General features: G+C 42.3%; 1 protein-coding gene across 1 annotated transcript in view; it reads left to right on the forward strand.

Moving 5' to 3' along the window:
• Positions 1-19,206, forward strand: part of LOC122939368 (collagen alpha-6(VI) chain-like) — a 169,480-nt gene extending 150,274 nt beyond the window's left edge. Inside the window, exons 20-25 of the mRNA XM_044295434.1 lie at positions 617-679; positions 2,537-2,602; positions 4,436-4,489; positions 16,750-16,785; positions 17,152-17,214; positions 19,168-19,206. Coding sequence (XP_044151369.1) covers positions 617-679; positions 2,537-2,602; positions 4,436-4,489; positions 16,750-16,785; positions 17,152-17,214; positions 19,168-19,206 — 321 coding nt within the window. The remainder of the gene's footprint in view (positions 1-616; positions 680-2,536; positions 2,603-4,435; positions 4,490-16,749; positions 16,786-17,151; positions 17,215-19,167) is intronic.
• The last annotated feature ends 304 nt before the right edge of the window (positions 19,207-19,510 follow it).

Here is a 19,510-nt window from a genome sequence, read left to right on the forward strand (position 1 = left end):
TCTGGAGGTGTATCTGGTAGTATTGGAATTTTTGGATGCTTAGATCCAAAACTATCAGCACTATGTTGTATGGGAAAGATAACTGAATATAATTTTCAAGCTTCTGACTCCAGACTTGTGAGGGAGACACGCTAATAATTCAGTCTCAGAGTGAACACCTAAGTAAACTTGCTGACGCAACATAGTAGTGTCAGACTGGGGTTCCATGGACCCACCATGCATACAGAAATGTGTATTTAATTGTAATGTCTATTGCTATTATTGCTTGTCTTACAATATATTATTTATTAATCACCCTATAAGTAATAGATTTTAATGGCAAGTGGCTTGCTCCAAGATGCATTCTGTTATGTTGAACCACCGGGGCCCATTATTGTCTCAGACCTTAGCATATCCCTTTTGGTGACCCAAACTATAAACATTGTATAGAGCTTCCCTTGTTTTGTTATATAATGCTCTAATTGCAATTTGTATGGTATATTAGTTATGAGTCTGGACATGACACAGCAGATGTTTAGCTCTAGACATTACAGTCTTCTTATGATGTTGAAGTAGAACTGCTGAACAGCCCGTACACAAAATGATGTAAGTAAATTATAATGAATTTCTTTAACAGGGTAAATCTGGATTAAAGGGAACTAAAGGATATAAGGGATTTAAAGGCCAGAAGGGTGACCTGGTAAGTTTACACATTGTTCATGAGTATCTATATACTATTTATGGTATGTACAGCTGTTTATTTTTTAATAACCATAAATTTAGTATGATTGCATAGGCTATAGAATTGTATTATTGAGCATATGCTGCAGCTGCACATAATATAATATTAAAGGGGTTTTTCAAATTAAGGGTACTTTCACATGACAGTAAAAAAAAACAGCCATTAAAAATGTATACACTGTTAGTCTTTTTCATTTTGGATCTGTGTTTGCATCCATTTTCTTTCTGTCTATTTGTTTTTAATGGCCGTTTTGCTTCCATTTCTGTTTTTAACAGCCATTAAATACAAAATGAATGAATTACATTTTTTTTATATCCCAACACCTGCAGTGCCCTCACAGTATACATAATCCCCCCCCCCCCCCACCCCAGAGTGACCTCTGGATATCGAATTGCTTTTAGTGCCCGCAATATGATTCATGCTCTTATTAGTTCCCCCCACCATGATAAATGCACCCATTAGTGCCTCTCAGTATGATTCATGGCCTCATTTCTGCTCCCAAGTAGGAATAATACCCCCTTAGTGGCCCCCATTCTGTTTGTGTTAAAAAAGAAATAATAAAATTACTCACCTCAACGTTCCACACTACAGACAGCAAAATCTGATGCTCCCAGCATGATCATGTGACGTCACCGCACTGGGAATGTCAGTTCCTGCTGCCTCCAGTTAGAAGCGAGTGTCCCAGCACATGCAAGTAGATATCAGTTATTTTTAATACTATTGGAGGAGTCGTTGCTCCCTTGTGATTGTCGCTGCCTCTTCATTGTTTACAAAGGTCTATCAAATGCATGTGGTCTAATTGTAGGGTTGAGCAGGGTATTGCAGATTTGGCACTTTGACTTGTAAGGGCTAAAGCTGCAGTATCCTGCACAACATTGCTTAGTAATGTGCAGGTTTAGACAGACCAATGCAAAAAAAAATGTAGAAGTTACAACTAATATTGAGCAAATTGACGTATCCAAAGTGGACTTCGATTCCAAATTTCAGGGAAAAATTGATTTGCTGAGAAGCCATTTCCTTGTGCTTCGTGGTAACGAATCAAATTTACCTGAAATAGTGTAAAAAAAATATTCATCTCATCCATTTGAGCATGAAGAAGCCGCCGCAGCTATCTCGCCGCAGCTGACGTCACAAAGCCAGCCAGCATGATGTCGTCTTCATGCGCAGCATTAGACTCTCGCAAATGGATGAGGTGAGCATTTTTTTTCACCGATTAACCCCTGTAAACCCTAATTTTCTATCCCAGATGCCATGATCAGCGATGAACACGGCATCTGAGTGATTCAATGATGGGGGTTGTGGATTCACAGTTCCTCATAATTGTGCCCGCTATTCACAAAGAAATGCGCTACATGACTAAGTAATTCATCAGGAAGCAAACTTCTTTGTGAAATTCAGCAAAGCAGCTGAATCAAATTTTCCATAACTTCGCTTATCTCTAGTTACAACTATCATACAAATCCCACCGCATCTTCAAACAGCTGATTGGCTGGAGTGTCAAGAGTTAGACCCAAGGATAAGCCATCAAAATTCTGGATTTGGTGAATCCCTTTAATAAACTCTACCTTGGTATAGATTCAGTTATTTCAAATGAAAAATCTGCTATATACTAGAGGTTTCAATTTATATAATGACCCACAACTAACTGAATTTAAATAAATGCACATGCTCCATATAACATAAAGCATATTGTTCTCTATAACATAAAGCAATTTGTACTATTATAACTGATACAATTGCACAAATATAAATGTAATTGATGTTTTTCTTAATTCAGCTAATTCAACTCATGTAAGAACTTTTATTTGCTTTCAGGGAAATCCTGGAAATGACAGCAGTATTCCTGGACCAGCAGGTCCTAAAGGAGACCCAGGAATAGAGGTTATTATTCACTTCATTATTAGTATGTTTTATATTCCCTCTTAGCTATCACTATAGTTGAGCTATGCAAACAGTGCAACTTTTAGCTTGTAGATAACATTATCAACAATAAGGAGGGGGTTCTCACATCTTATCCATTCTCCTAAATCATTTAATTTATCTGTAGGATGTAGACAGTGTGAATTGTAGAAATTGGAAACAACTGGAAATAAATTTACTATCATAACATGACCATTTAACACTTGAGGAATTTAAATGGGTTTGTCTACAGAGCTCTAACTATTATGGGTGCAGAAATTGCAGTAAAAGTAGGTTTTGGGGGGGCAAACATAATGGAATACCAGTTTTTCTTCTCTGTAATGTAGTCAAATTTTTTGTTTGTTTTACCCGTGCACTGTGGCATCATTTTGCTCATTACCCCTCCTTAGACATCACTGGGTCATCATGTGTTGGTTATGATGAAATGTTTATTGTCCTTGCTTTGTGACATCACTATCCTATAAGTTGTGACATCACTATGTTTTTTTTTTAATGGTAGTTAAGTCATCTTTAATTGTTGGGGGACACACTGCTGAGACCCCCACAATGAGTCCCCTTTTGCTTTTCACCTGCAAGATTGTAGTTGGGAGTAGTCTGAATAGAATGGTTCTATTTAAACTCTGCATGAGTAGAAGTATTCCTCATTGTGATTTGCATGCACATGTTGTGTAATCTTTCAAAAAGAAAAATTACCTAAGAACTTGTATTTAAAGGCAATGTGTCATCAGAAAATGACCAATTGTTTAAAGCAAGTTTAAAGCTATTTGAGAAACCTTGGTGCGGTGCTCGGGCTCAGACATGTCCTCCACAGTAGGATATGTTGGCTAATTGCCTTTTGATGCCTGTGTAGCGTCCTGCACCCCTATTGCCTGTTTTTGGGTCCATACCTATATGGATGAATAAAGTAATATTTGGACTCTTACCGATGAGTGCTGTCTCTTATCTTCGTACTTCATGTTGGCTAATTTTAACATCAGTATGAGGGTTTAGTAAGACCGCAGAGTGCACCTGTCTTTGCAAATGTTATTATATTGTTGCATTGGTTATCACATCCACATAATTGCTATCTTGTGTGGGATGTCTATTGTGGTACTTTGGTCCGCTGCGGGCATCCTCCCATTTTTGCTGAGGATTGTCATTATTTAGCAGCGGCTACAAGTGCAGGATTTGTTCCCCTGTATACACATGCACAACTGCATATGGGTTTGAACACTTCCTGCTTGTTTAACACCACACCATTTTTTCTGTTGGTTTGTAAGTTTTTATGTTAAACTGATTTTTAGGACTTTTGGAGATGCTTTTGTTATTTTTCCATGTCCATGTTCCCTGACCTGCAAAGTCTCATAATAGACTGACACTTTCCGTTTTGTAGAGCTCACCTTTCAGATTGCATTGTCATCACAGGCAAGATTACAATAAAAGGTAATGCCTATATATAGATAACATATAATCCACCATTCAATACCTGTGATGGTCACAACTATCAACTCCCCTTCCTGCACAAGGACCTCTACACAGGTCATTGAGCTGGCCTTGAAAACTCTTACATACAAGGCAATGAACATCTCCTGTTTACAATACAGGTTTCAATCGTCCCTGTGGAACATTGCAGCTCAGGCAAGGTGGATGCCCCACAATCATGCACAGAAAATAAAAATAAAAAATTGACAACCAGAAAATAAAAACTAAAAAAATCCTATTTATCAATATCTGATTTAAAATACTGTAGTAAGCTATTTTTAATACAGTCCCTTTAAGCATACCATGTTTATCAATATTTTAACACTTTTCCAGGGTGAATCAGGAATGGAAGGAAAACATGGAGAACCTGGTGCTGATGGACTTGATGTAAGAATTAAAAAGTGTTTAATGTGACATTCAATACATGTTGAATGTGATAAAAGTTTTACCAAATAGTTATCCATAAATTTTTCCATAAGGGTTGTCTTCTCATGATTATTATAAATATGGCTATTTTTATATAGATCTAACTTACAAAAAAGCTAATCGATTCTACAGATGTGGAATTCATCCCGAATTTCCCATTTTTTTTAAAATTGTAACAGACCTACATTTTCCATGATTCATCGTGGGTGAATTAGAGAGTGAGAGAGGGAGGGAAGGAGGGAGAAAGAGAGAGAACTGTTCAGTTAGTGCTTTTTCCAAATAATATTTTCTCCTGGTCGTAGCCTTGAACTGTTCAATTAGTGCTTTCTAGAGTTGAGCGAACACCTGGATGTTCGGGTTCGAGAAGTTCGGCCGAACATCCCGGAAATGTTCGGGTTCGGGATCCGAACCCGATCCGAACTTCGTCCCGAACCCGAACCCCATTGAAGTCAATGGGGACCCGAACTTTTCGGCACTAAAACGGCTGTAAAACAGCCCAGGAAAGGGCTAGAGGGCTGCAAAAGGCAGCAACATGTAGGTAAATCCCCTGCAAACAAATGTGGATAGGGAAATTAATTAAAATAAAAATTAAATAAATAAAAATTAACCAAAATCAATTGGAGAGAGGTTCCATAGCAGAGAATCTGGCTTCCCGTCACCCACCACTGGAACAGTCCATTCTCAGATATTTAGGCCCCGGCACCCAGGCAGAGGAGAGAGGTCCCGTAACAGACAATCTGGCTTCATGTCAGCAGAGAATCAGTCTTCATGTCATAGCAGAGAATCAGGCTTCACGTCACCCACCACTGTAAGAGTCCATTTTCATAAATTTAGGCCCAGCACCCAGGCAGAGGAGAGAGGTCCCGTAACAGAGGATCTGGCTTCATGTCAGCAGAGAATCAGTCTGCATGTCATAGCAGAGAATCAGGCTTCACGTCAGCCACCACTGCAACAGTCCATTGTCATAAATTTAGGCCCAGCACCCAGGCAGAGGAGAGAGGTCCCGTAACAGACGATCTGGCTTCATGTCAGCAGAGAATCAGTCTGCATGTCATAGCAGAGAATGAGGCTTCACGTCACCCACCACTGCAACAGTCCATTGGCATATATTTAGGCCTAGCACACAGGCAGAGCAGAGAGGTCCCGTAACAGACAATCTGGCTTCATGACAGCAGAGAATCAGTCTGCATGTCATAGCAGAGAATGAGGCTTCACGTCACCCACCACTGCAACAGTCCATTGGCATATATTTAGGCCTAGCACACAGGCAGAGCAGAGAGGTCCCGTAACAGACGATCTGGCTTCATGTCAGCAGAGAATCAGTCTGCATGTCATAGCAGAGAATGAGGCTTCACATCACCCACCACTGCAACAGTCCATTGGCATATATTTAGGCCTAGCACACAGGCAGAGCAGAGAGGTCCCGTAACAGACGATCTGGCTTCATGTCAGCAGAGAATCAGTCTGCATGTCATAGCAGAGAATGAGGCTTCACGTCACCCACCACTGCAACAGTCCATTGGCATATATTTAGGCCTAGCACACAGGCAGAGCAGAGAGGTCCCGTAACAGACAATCTGGCTTCATGTCAGCAGAGAATCAGTCTGCATGTCATAGCAGAGAATGAGGCTTCACGTCACCCACCACTGCAACAGTCCATTGGCATATATTTAGGCCTAGCACACAGGCAGAGCAGAGAGGTCCCGTAACAGACAATCTGGCTTCGTGACAGCAGAGAATCAGTCTGCATGTCATAGCAGAGAATGAGGCTTCACGTCACCCACCACTGCAACAGTCCATTGGCATATATTTAGGCCTAGCACACAGGCAGAGCAGAGAGGTCCCGTAACAGACAATCTGGCTTCATGTCAGCAGAGAATCAGTCTGCATGTCATAGCAGAGAATGAGGCTTCACGTCACCCACCACTGCAACAGTCCATTGGCATATATTTAGGCCTAGCACACAGGCAGAGCAGAGAGGTCCCGTAACAGACAATCTGGCTTCATGACAGCAGAGAATCAGTCTGCATGTCATAGCAGAGAATGAGGCTTCACGTCACCCACCACTGCAACAGTCCATTGGCATATATTTAGGCCTAGCACACAGGCAGAGCAGAGAGGTCCCGTAACAGACAATCTGGCTTCATGTCAGCAGAGAATCAGTCTGCATGTCATAGCAGAGAATGAGGCTTCACGTCACCCACCACTGCAACAGTCCATTGGCATATATTTAGGCCTAGCACACAGGCAGAGCAGAGAGGTCCCGTAACAGACAATCTGGCTTCATGTCAGCAGAGAATTAGTCTGCATGTCATAGCAGAGAATCAGGCTTCATGTCAGCCACCACTGCAACAGTCCATTGGCATATATTTAGGCCTAGCACACAGGCAGAGGAGAGGTTCATTCAACTTTGGGTAGCCTCGCAATATAATGGTAAAATGAAAATAAAAATAGGATTGAATGAGGAAGTGCCCTGGAGTCCAATAATATATGGTTATGGGGAGGTAGTTAATGTCTAATCTGGACAAGGGACGGACAGGTCCTGTGGGATCCATGCCTGGTTCATTTTTATGAACGTCAGCTTGTCCACATTGGCTGTAGACAGGCGGCTGCGTTTGTCTGTAATGACGCCCCCTGCCGTGCTGAATACACGTTCAGACAAAACGCTGGCTGCCGGGCAGGCCAGCACCTCCAAGGCATAAAAGGCTAGCTCTGGCCACGTGGACAATTTAGAGACCCAGAAGTTGAATGGGGCCGAACCATCAGTCAGTACGTGGAGGGGTGTGCACACGTACTGTTCCACCATGTTAGTGAAATGTTGCCTCCTGCTAACACGTTGCGTATCAGGTGGTGGTGCAGTTAGCTGTGGCGTGTTGACAAAAGTTTTTCACATCTCTGCCATGCTAACCCTGCCCTCAGAGGAGCTGGCCGTGACACAGCTGCCTTGGCGACCTCTTGCTCCTCCTCTGCCTTGGCCTTGGGCTTCCACTTGTTCCCCTGTGACATTTGGGAATGCTCTCAGTAGCGCGTCTACCAACGTGCGCTTGTACTCGCGCATCTTCCTATCACGCTCCAGTGCAGGAAGTAAGGTGGGCACATTGTCTTTGTAGCGTGGATCCAGCAGGGTGGCAACCCAGTAGTCCGCACAGGTTAAAATGTGGGCAACTCTGCTGTCGTTGCGCAGGCACTGCAGCATGTAGTCGCTCATGTGTGCCAGGCTGCCCAGGGGTAAGGACAAGCTGTCCTCTGTGGGAGGCGTATCGTCATCGTCCTGCCTTTCCCCCCAGCCACGCACCAGTGATGGACCCGAGCTGCGTTGGGTGCCACCCCGCTGTGACCATGCTTCATCCTCATCCTCCTCCACCTCCTCCTCATCCTCGTCCTCCTCGTCCTCCAGTAGTGGGCCCTGGCTGGCCACATTTGTACCTGGCCTCTGCTGTTGCCAAAAACCTCCCTCTGAGTCACTTCGAAGAGACTGGCCTGAAAGTGCTAAAAATGACCCCTCTTCCTCCTCCTCCTCCTCCTCCTCCTGGGCCACCTCCTCTTCCATCATCGCCCTAAGTGTTTTCTCAAGGAGACATAGAAGTGGTATTGTAACGCTGATAACGGTGTCATCGCCACTGGCCATGTTGGTGGAGTACTCGAAACAGCGCAACAGGGCACACAGGTCTCGCATGGAGGCCCAGTCATTGGTGGTGAAGTGGTGCTGTTCTGTAGTGCGACTGACCCGTGCGTGCTGCAGCTGAAACTCCACTATGGCCTGCTGCTGCTCGCACAGTCTGTCCAGCATGTGCAAGGTGGAGTTCCACCTGGTGGGCACGTCGCATATGAGGCGGTGAGCGGGAAGGCCGAAGTTACGCTGTAGCGCAGACAGGCGAGCAGCAGCAGGATGTGAACGCCGGAAGCGCGAACAGACGGCCCGCACTTTATGCAGCAGCTCTGACATGTCGGGGTAGTTGTGAATGAACTTCTGCACCACCAAATTCAGCACATGCGCCAAGCAAGGGATGTGCGTCAAATTGGCTAGTCCCAGAGCTGCAACGAGATTTCGCCCATTATCACACACCACCAGGCCGGGCTTGAGGCTCACCGGCAGCAACCACTCGTCGGTCTGTTGTTCAATACCCCGCCACAACTCCTGTGCGGTGTGGGGCCTGTCCCCCAAACATATGAGTTTCAGAATGGCCTGCTGACGTTTACCCCGGGCTGTGCTGAAGTTGGTGGTGAAGGTGTGTGGCTGACTGGATGAGCAGGTGGAAGAAGAGGAGGAGGAAGCCGAGAAGGAGGAGGTGGCAACAGGAGGCAAAGAATGTTGCCCTGCGATCCTTGGCGGCGGAAGGACGTGCGCCAAACAGCTCTCCGCCTGGGGCCCAGCTGCCACTACATTTACCCAGTGTGCAGTTAGGGAGATATAGCGTCCCTGGCCATGCTTACTGGTCCACGTATCTGTGGTTAGGTGGACCTTGCCACAGATGGCGTTGCGCAGTGCACACTTGATTTTATCGGATACTTGGTTGTGCAGGGAAGGCACGGCTCTCTTGGAGAAGTAGTGCCGGCTGGGAACAACATACTGTGGGACAGCAAGCGACATGAGCTGTTTGAAGCTGTCTGTGTCCACCAGCCTAAATGACAGCATTTCATAGGCCAGTAGTTTAGAAATGCTGGCATTCAGGGCCAGGGATCGAGGGTGGCTAGGTGGGAATTTACGCTTTCTATCAAATGTTTGTGAGATGGAGAGCTGAACGCTGGCGTGTGACATGGTTGAGACGCTTGGTGACGGAGGTGGTGGTGGTGGTGTTGGTGGTACATCCCCTGTTTGCTGGGCGGCAGGTGCCAACGTTCCTCCAGAGGCGGAGGAAGAGGCCGAGGCGGCAGCAGCAGAATAGGCCGAGGCGGCAGCAGCAGAAGAGGTAGCAGGGGGAGCCTGAGTGACTTCCTTGGTTTTAAGGTGTTTACTCCACTGCAGTTCATGCTTTGCATGCAGGTGCCTGGTCATGCAGGTTGTGCTCAGGTTCAGAACGTTAATGCCTCGCTTCAGGCTCTGATGGCACAGCGTGCAAACCACTCGGGTCTTGTCGTCAGCACATTGTTTGAAGAAGTGCCATGCCAGGGAACTCCTTGAAGCTGCCTTTGGGGTGCTCGGTCCCAGATGGCGGCGGTCAGTAGCAGGCGGAGTCTCTTGGCGGCGGGTGTTCTGCTTTTGCCCACTGCTCCCTCTTTTGCTACGCTGTTGGCTCGGTCTCACCACTGCCTCTTCCTCCGAACTGTGAAAGTCAGTGGCACGACCTTCATTCCATGTGGGGTCTAGGACCTCATCGTCCCCTGCATCGTCTTCCACCCAGTCTTGATCCCTGACCTCCTGTTCAGTCTGCACACTGCAGAAAGACGCAGCAGTTGGCACCTGTGTTTCGTCATCATCAGAGACATGCTGAGGTGGTATTCCCATGTCCTCATCATCAGGAAACATAAGTGGTTGTGCGTCAGTGCATTCTATGTCTTTCACCGCTGGGGAAGGGCTAGGTGGATGCCCTTGGGAAACCCTGCCAGCGGAGTCTTCAAACAGCATAAGAGACTGCTGCATAACTTGAGGCTGAGACAGTTTCCCTGGTATGCATGGGGGTGATGTGACAGACTGATGGGGTTGGTTTTCAGGCGCCATCTGTGCGCTTTCTGCAGAAGACTGGGTGGGAGATAATGTGAACGTGCTGGATCCACTGTCGGCCACCCAATTGACTAATGCCTGTACCTGCTCAGGCCTTACCATCCTTAGAACGGCATTGGGCCCCACCATATATCGCTGTAAATTCTGGCGGCTACTGGGACCTGAGGTAGTTGGTACACTAGGACGTGTGGATGTGGCAGAACGGCCACGTCCTCTCCCAGCACCAGAGGGTCCACTAACACCACCACGACCATGTCCACGTCCGCGTCCCTTACTAGATGTTTTTCTCATTGTTATGGTTCACCACAACAACAAATATATTATTTGGCCCAATGTATTGTATTCAAATTCAGCGGGATATAAATTTGAGGCCTAGTATTTAGGCGCTGGGTGACCGGTATGGATTTAGTGACAGAATTAGACTTGGAAATGCACAGAAGCGTGTGTGTGTGAAGTTATTCTGAATGACCCAATGTGCACCTTGAATATTATATACCCTTTTAGGGATAGATTTCAAATAGCTCTGATATAGCAGAAACCACTAAATTATGAAATTGTTAAATTGGGAATTGTATTTAAACCCAGAACAAAAAATGTGCTTTGACGGACACTAAATAACTTTCCCAGCCACAACAGGACAGCGTTAACGAGAGATTTAGCAGGATATAAATTTGAGGCCTAGTATTTAGGCGCTGGGTGACAGGTATGGGTTTAGTGACAGAATTAGACTTGGAAATACACAGTAGCGGGTGTGTGTGAAGTTATTCTGAATGACCCAATGTGCACCTTGAATATTATATACCCTTTTAGGGATAGATTTCAAATAGCTCTGATATAGCAGAAACCACTAAATTATGAAATTGTTAAATTGGGAATTGTATTTAAACCCAGAACAAAAAATGTGCTTTGACGGACACTAAATAACTTTCCCAGCCACAACAGGACAGCGTTAACGAGAGATTTAGCAGGATATAAATTTGAGGCCTAGTATTTAGGCGCTGGGTGACAGGTATGGGTTTAGTGACAGAATTAGACTTGGAAATACACAGTAGCGGGTGTGTGTGAAGTTATTCTGAATGACCCAATGTGCACCTTGAATATTATATACCCTTTTAGGGATAGATTTCAAATAGCTCTGATATAGCAGAAACCACTAAATTATGAAATTGTTAAATTGGGAATTGTATTTAAACCCAGAACAAAAAATGTGCTTTGACGGACACTAAATAACTTTCCCAGCCACAACAGGACAGCGTTAACGAGAGATTTAGCAGGATATAAATTTGAGGCCTAGTATTTAGGCGCTGGGTGACAGGTATGGGTTTAGTGACAGAATTAGACTTGGAAATACACAGTAGCGGGTGTGTGTGAAGTTATTCTGAATGACCCAATGTGCACCTTGAATATTATATACCCTTTTAGGGATAGATTTCAAATAGCTCTGATATAGCAGAAACCACTAAATTATGAAATTGTTAAATTGGGAATTGTATTTAAACCCAGAACAAAAAATGTGCTTTGACGGACACTAAATAACTTTCCCAGCCACAACAGGACAGCGTTAACGAGAGATTTAGCAGGATATAAATTTGAGGCCTAGTATTTAGGCGCTGGGTGACAGGTATGGGTTTAGTGACAGAATTAGACTTGGAAATACACAGTAGCGGGTGTGTGTGAAGTTATTCTGAATGACCCAATGTGCACCTTGAATATTATATACCCTTTTAGGGATAGATTTCAAATAGCTCTGATATAGCAGAAACCACTAAATTATGAAATTGTTAAATTGGGAATTGTATTTAAACCCAGAACAAAAAATGTGCTTTGACGGACACTAAATAACTTTCCCAGCCACAACAGGACAGCGTTAACGAGAGATTTAGCAGGATATAAATTTGAGGCCTAGTATTTAGGCGCTGGGTGACAGGTATGGGTTTAGTGACAGAATTAGACTTGGAAATACACAGTAGCGGGTGTGTGTGAAGTTATTCTGAATGACCCAATGTGCACCTTGAATATTATATACCCTTTTAGGGATAGATTTCAAATAGCTCTGATATAGCAGAAACCACTAAATTATGAAATTGTTAAATTGGGAATTGTATTTAAACCCAGAACAAAAAATGTGCTTTGACGGACACTAAATAACTTTCCCAGCCACAACAGGACAGCGTTAACGAGAGATTTAGCAGGATATAAATTTGAGGCCTAGTATTTAGGCGCTGGGTGACAGGTATGGGTTTAGTGACAGAATTAGACTTAGAAATACACAGTAGCGGGTGTGTGTGAAGTTATTCTGAATGACCCAATGTGCACCTTGAATATTATATACCCTTTTAGGGATAGATTTCAAATAGCTCTGATATAGCAGAAACCACTAAATTATGAAATTGCTAAATTGGGAATTGTATTTCAACCCAGAACAAAAAATGTGCTTTGACGGACACTAAATAACTTTCCCAGCCACAACAGGACAGCGTTAACGAGAGATTTAGCAGGATATAAATTTGAGGCCTAGTATTTAGGCGCTGGGTGACAGGTATGGGTTTAGTGACAGAATTAGACTTGGAAATACACAGTAGCGGGTGTGTGTGAAGTTATTCTGAATGACCCAATGTGCACCTTGAATATTATATACCCTTTTAGGGATAGATTTCAAATAGCTCTGATATAGCAGAAACCACTAAATTATGAAATTGTTAAATTGGGAATTGTATTTAAACCCAGAACAAAAAATGTGCTTTGACGGACACTAAATAACTTTCCCAGCCACAACAGGACAGCGTTAACGAGAGATTTAGCAGGATATAAATTTGAGGCCTAGTATTTAGGCGCTGGGTGACAGGTATGGGTTTAGTGACAGAATTAGACTTAGAAATACACAGTAGCGGGTGTGTGTGAAGTTATTCTGAATGACCCAATGTGCACCTTGAATATTATATACCCTTTTAGGGATAGATTTCAAATAGCTCTGATATAGCAGAAACCACTAAATTATGAAATTGCTAAATTGGGAATTGTATTTCAACCCAGAACAAAAAATGTGCTTTGACGGACACTAAATAACTTTCCCAGCCACAACAGGACAGCGTTAACGAGAGATTTAGCAGGATATAAATTTGAGGCCTAGTATTTAGGCGCTGGGTGACAGGTATGGGTTTAGTGACAGAATTAGACTTGGAAATACACAGTAGCGGGTGTGTGTGAAGTTATTCTGAATGACCCAATGTGCACCTTGAATATTATATACCCTTTTAGGGATAGATTTCAAATAGCTCTGATATAGCAGAAACCACTAAATTATGAAATTGTTAAATTGGGAATTGTATTTAAACCCAGAACAAAAAATGTGCTTTGACGGACACTAAATAACTTTCCCAGCCACAACAGGACAGCGTTAACGAGAGATTTAGCAGGATATAAATTTGAGGCCTAGTATTTAGGCGCTGGGTGACAGGTATGGGTTTAGTGACAGAATTAGACTTAGAAATACACAGTAGCGGGTGTGTGTGAAGTTATTCTGAATGACCCAATGTGCACCTTGAATATTATATACCCTTTTAGGGATAGATTTCAAATAGCTCTGATATAGCAGAAACCACTAAATTATGAAATTGCTAAATTGGGAATTGTATTTCAACCCAGAACAAAAAATGTGCTTTGACGGACACTAAATAACTTTCCCAGCCACAACAGGACAGCGTTAACGAGAGATTTAGCAGGATATAAATTTGAGGCCTAGTATTTAGGCGCTGGGTGACAGGTATGGGTTTAGTGACAGAATTAGACTTGGAAATACACAGTAGCGGGTGTGTGTGAAGTTATTCTGAATGACCCAATGTGCACCTTGAATATTATATACCCTTTTAGGGATAGATTTCAAATAGCTCTGATATAGCAGGAACCACTAAATTATGAAATTGCTAAATTGGGAATTGTACTTCAACCCAGAACAAAAAATGTGCTTTGACGGACACTAAATAACTTTCCCAGCCACAACAGGACAGCGGTAACGAGAGATTTAGCGGGATATAAATTTGAGGCCTAGTATTTAGGCGCTGGGTGACCGGTATGGATTTAGTGACAGAATTAGACTGGGATATGGCCAAAAAATAACCACACTATTGCTGGTTAAATGCACTTGGTGACGGGCGCAGCTTGCCCCTGATTTAGTATATGGCCAAAAAATGAACAGACTATTGCTGGTTAAATGCACTTGGTGTCACAGCTTGACGCACCACACTACTGAGGGTTAAATGCACTTGGTGACGGGCGCAGCTTGCCCCTGATGTAGTATATGGCCAAAAAATGAACAGACTATTGCTGGTTAAATGCACTTGGTGTGACAGCTTCACCCTGATGTAGGCTTTAGCCAAAAAACAACCACACCATTGAGGGTTAAATGCACTTGGTGACAGGCGCAGCTTGCCCCTGATTTAGTATATGGCCAAAAAAATGAACAGACTATTGCTGGTTAAATGCACTTGGTGTGACAGCTTCACCCTGATGTAGGCTTTAGCCAAAAAACAACCACACCATTGAGGGTTAAATGCACTTGGTCGCAGCTTGGATGCACTTGGTCGCAGCACCGCACAAGACACAAAATGGCCGCCGATCACCCCAGAAAAAAGTGACTGACAAACGGTCTGGGCAGCCTAAAAACAGTGAGTGAGCATTTGAGTATCAGCAGCTCAATGATGCACAGCTGCAGATCGATCGATTAATCAAGTGAAGTCCTTTGGAGGAGTTAATCTGCCTAATCTCGCCCTACTGTCGCATCCGCAACCTCTCCCTACGCTAATCAGAGCAGAGTGACGGGCGGCGCTATGTGACTCCAGCTTAAATAGAGGCTGGGTCACATGGTGCTCTGGCCAATCACAGCCATGCCAATAGTAGGCATGGCTGTGACGGCCTCTTGGGGCAAGTAGTATGACGCTTGTTGATTGGCTGCTTTGCAGCCTTTCAAAAAGCGCCAAGAAAGCGTCACAAAAGCGCCAAGAAAGCGACGAACACCGAACCCGGACTTTTACGAAAATGTCCGGGTTCGGGTCCGTGTCACGGACACCCCAAAATTCGGTACGAACCTGAACTATACAGTTCGAGTTCGCTCATCCCTAGTGCTTTCCCATAATACAATTTCCCCCTGGTGGTAGCCTCAAACTGTTCAATAAGTGTTTTTTTAAACAGGAAAGCTAATTTGCATGACTTTCTGGGAAAGTTATTCAAATTAGCTTTCCTTTTAAAAAGATGAGAACACTAAGCCTATCTGATGCCAACAGAACTAAGCTTTGCTAATTTGTTTATATTTTCCCAGAAACCCAGAGGAGTGTTGGCTGTGCTACAATACTTATTCTGCACATATAACACTCTCTTTAATGAGAAAGAGCACCCATGAGACAATGCCTGTATTTTTCCGCAAAACAGAGTAGTATACTAGGCTCTTTGTCTCTCACCTTCTAGGACTCATATTTATTCTCTGAATCTTTTCAGTAAAAAATGATTAGTCCTAGGACACTAAATACTGTTATGTACCAATTTTCAGAGCGATTGGAGCATTTTTGATTATGGTAGAATTGATTTGGACACAAATAGAATTTTTTTTTAACTTTTCCAAATTGAAAGTAAAACAAATTTCAAGAAATGCACTCATCTCTATTCTAACTAAAGAATAAACTGTCACTAGTCTTTGGTAAGAGACAGTTTTAATGGAGTCAAAACATACATTGTAGAAGTTATTGCCATACTACAGTATACCACCAAGTTAAGAAAGCCTTAAAATAAGAAAATCTAAAAATATACATATATAAATAACTGAAAATCATATTAATTGATCAAGCACAGTTGCTTGCAGCTCTGGGGCCCTCGGCTCAAATAAAGCTAATGACATCATCTATTTGAATCTTGAATCTTCTTCTCTGATTTTTGGGACTTTCCTCCTGCTAGTCTGGTTTCCTGCCACTCTCCAAAAGAATAATGATAGATTAATTAGTCCTAGTGTGTGTGTTTCAGATAGGGAAATTAGATTATAGGGACAGAGATCAACATACTCCAAAGGTGGATTCACAAGGGGCCAACGAGCAGCAAATTGTCAGGAAAAGCATTCCTTCTCGACTGCTGGCAGCTTGTTCAGTGGGGGTGAAGTGCTGCATTTGCATGCAGCAATCACCTTCACAGTACGAGGATGAGGGATTGCTATTGCAATCACTTTTCCTCATACAGTTGCATTGTTTCTGGGCAGCAGATCGCTGTTTAGACAGCACAATCTGATGCCCAGAATTTATCATTTACTTGCCTGCATGATTGACGGCTTCACCCAATGAACAATCATTTTGCTCATTCATCAGATAATGCAGCACCTTTATATGGGGAGATTGTCGGGAATAAGTATTCGCAGGAATGTTCGTTTCCGATAATTTGCCCGATTATCTGTATGTCTAAATCCACCTTAAGTGATGACAATATTTGTACAGCACTGAAGAATATATTGGTGTTATATAAACAATCGGAAAAAGGTGAATAATGCTACTATAACAAGTCTTTTTTTTTTTTTTCCTTTCAGAATCTTCCTGGCAGAAGAGGGGTTATGGGCCCACAGGTACTGTATGCAACATTTCATTAAATATGGTACTTCTAAACTTCTTCATGAGAACAGCACATTCTTTGTGGTAACATTAAAACATTTTGCTTGAACATTAACACAATCAATTTGTATCTAGTAATATTGACTATAACACTCCATAATACATCCCCATACATCCCCAAAGTAGACAAAAAGGTCACAATAATTTCCAGTGGTCATTTTTGTGTTAATCTGCTTCAGTTTACATCCTTTTTATCATATGGAAGTCATTTGAATGATGAATTTGATTCAAATAACGATTGCTAAATGTGTTAATTTTTTTCATGTTTATTATTTTGTTTATGTTTAATAATCATAAACAACACAAATATTTATTTGCAGGGAACTAAAGGTGATCCTGGTGTGCCAGGCATTAAAGGAGAACACGGGTTTAAAGGTCCTCAGGTATATAACTTTATTTTATATTGTTCTATCTATATCAGGCATCTCAAACTGTGGCCCTCCAGCTGTTGTAAAACTACAACTCCCACCATGCCCTGCTGTAGGCTGATACCTGTAGGCTGTCTGGGCATGCTGGGAGTTGTAGTTTTGCAACAGCTGGAGGGCCGCAGTTTGAGATGCCTGATCTATATAAACATATATCAAATAGTGTTCTGAAATTCACATTTTCAGGGGATCATTCTTAGTTTACCTTTCTGGTATAAAGGTTGTTAGTTTGGGGAAACTCCATGCTTAAAGGCAATCATTTATATTGAACATGCAGTCTGATCTGCCAACCTATGTTATAGGGCAGACAGAGCTGAGGAGATTCATTTACAGTGTTTAAGAAAAAAAAGATGCCAGTAGTGCATGTGTTTTGACTTTAGGAGTCCAGTCCGAATAAATAAAATCGTAAAAATGCACTCATTCACACAAAAAATGCACCCAGTAGAAATATTGGATTGCTGCAAAACTCTGCATGCAATTATGTATCTGACAGATACATAAATTATTACAGGTGTGGTCTAGGTGCCACAAGAGCATAAACAGTCCTTCCCCCACTGTCCTCTATAAAGGCCCTCAGAGGCTACTTTTGGGTAGTGTACCTCTTGATGAGAGATTGCTGACTTGTAGACATGAATCTATGATACACTCAAAGACATTTTTCCCAATTGACAGACTAGACACATCATTGCACTGAAATAAGCTGAATGATCATTTTGATAAATTGTCCACCAACTAAGCTGGTGTGACCTAACTGTGTTGGGAGCAGTGGTTAGGTGAAGGCATGCAGTGAACATGCTATGGGTGGCTTAGACAGACCACTAGTAGAGAGAAATATTTGACCTACTGAAAAGAATGAGCAGCTCTCACAGTTTGATTGTTCACCATCCAAACACAGGTGGCACCATTATTACACACTCCTGTCTCTAGTCAGACCATTTCCAAGTGATAAGCAGAAGGAAATTTGGTGTCACAATTAGCATCCCTTCCTTGGTCTGCCCAGTCACCAGATTCATTGCCAATTGCACATTTATGAAACTAGTTGGGATGTTAGCTTCGGCAACCTACAAGTATGTAGGATCTACAGGCCCAGCTGCAACATCTGTGGGCAAATGTGCCACTGGATACCATATGGAATCTGTATGCCGCCATGCCCAACCGTATCTCATCTTGTATTCAGGCTAGAAGGGGCCCAGCCAGGTACTAGTCCCTCCTTTGAATTGTACAGTTTTCTTCAATAAATTTACTCTCTCTAATATTGTAACCACCTACATATTTCATCTTTACATTCACACATAGAAAGCTTCTTTCCATTTCAACAACTTCTTCTTAACATTTTATATTTTTTTGGGCAATGAGTGTATATCAAACTGCTCAGCCTCTCCTGCTCTGTAACATGGGCTGGAAATTTGGAGTGCATTTTCATTAAACGAGGTTCCCTTTCAGCATATTTATTTCATGTTATTTTTAATAATTCCATATTACCCAATTTTAACCCCTAAGCTGTATAAAAGGTAACATCCATGGACATTGCGCTATGTGTTCTTATAAAGGAATTAGCAGTTATCGTCATTCCTTTGCTTGTTTGTCTACAAATTATTTAGAGATATTAGCTTTTCTATAACACTTTCAGTTTTATTAACATATTACCTTGTTTTTCTAGTCAATAATTTTATTACCAAATTATTAGTCGTTTAGTTAGTTGAATTTTATTATGTGATCTGGAAAGTATGGCACTTGCATAAGAACGTAATGGGTCAGTCATGGATTACGGTACATAAAAATTTATGCACAATTACACTTGGTTATGTTGATTTATAAATGATCTCACTAAACAAGAAGTCAGCAGTAGACCCAAAGTCTTTGCTCTTTCGTTAGCTTGGCTTTCCTGTCAATTTTCCATTTTTCTTAAAGAGGGGGAATAATGAGACAAATGTGAATGAAAAATCTTAATAAAAATATTAACTTATAGCATTATTTACATTGCTTTATTTAATGGGGAGTCTGCTTATAAATTTTGTCATATCAGTTAGATATATGTTTGAGTAATGGGGGTCCAGCCACTATGTGGTTGTAAAATCCTTGCTACTTATGCATGGTCATTCATAGTCACAATTAGTTATATTTAAACAATATCAGTAAATATCAGTAAATATAATGCAATTTCTGGTTTGATAGAATCAGGGTTAAAAATTCATCTGACTTCAAAACTAACTCCAGAGTAATAGCTGATAGTAATAAAGATTTTTGTGCGTCT

Source organism: Bufo gargarizans, chromosome 5 (genome assembly GCF_014858855.1).
Source record: "Bufo gargarizans isolate SCDJY-AF-19 chromosome 5, ASM1485885v1, whole genome shotgun sequence".
In the NCBI taxonomy this organism is placed as follows: Eukaryota; Metazoa; Chordata; class Amphibia; order Anura; family Bufonidae; genus Bufo; species Bufo gargarizans.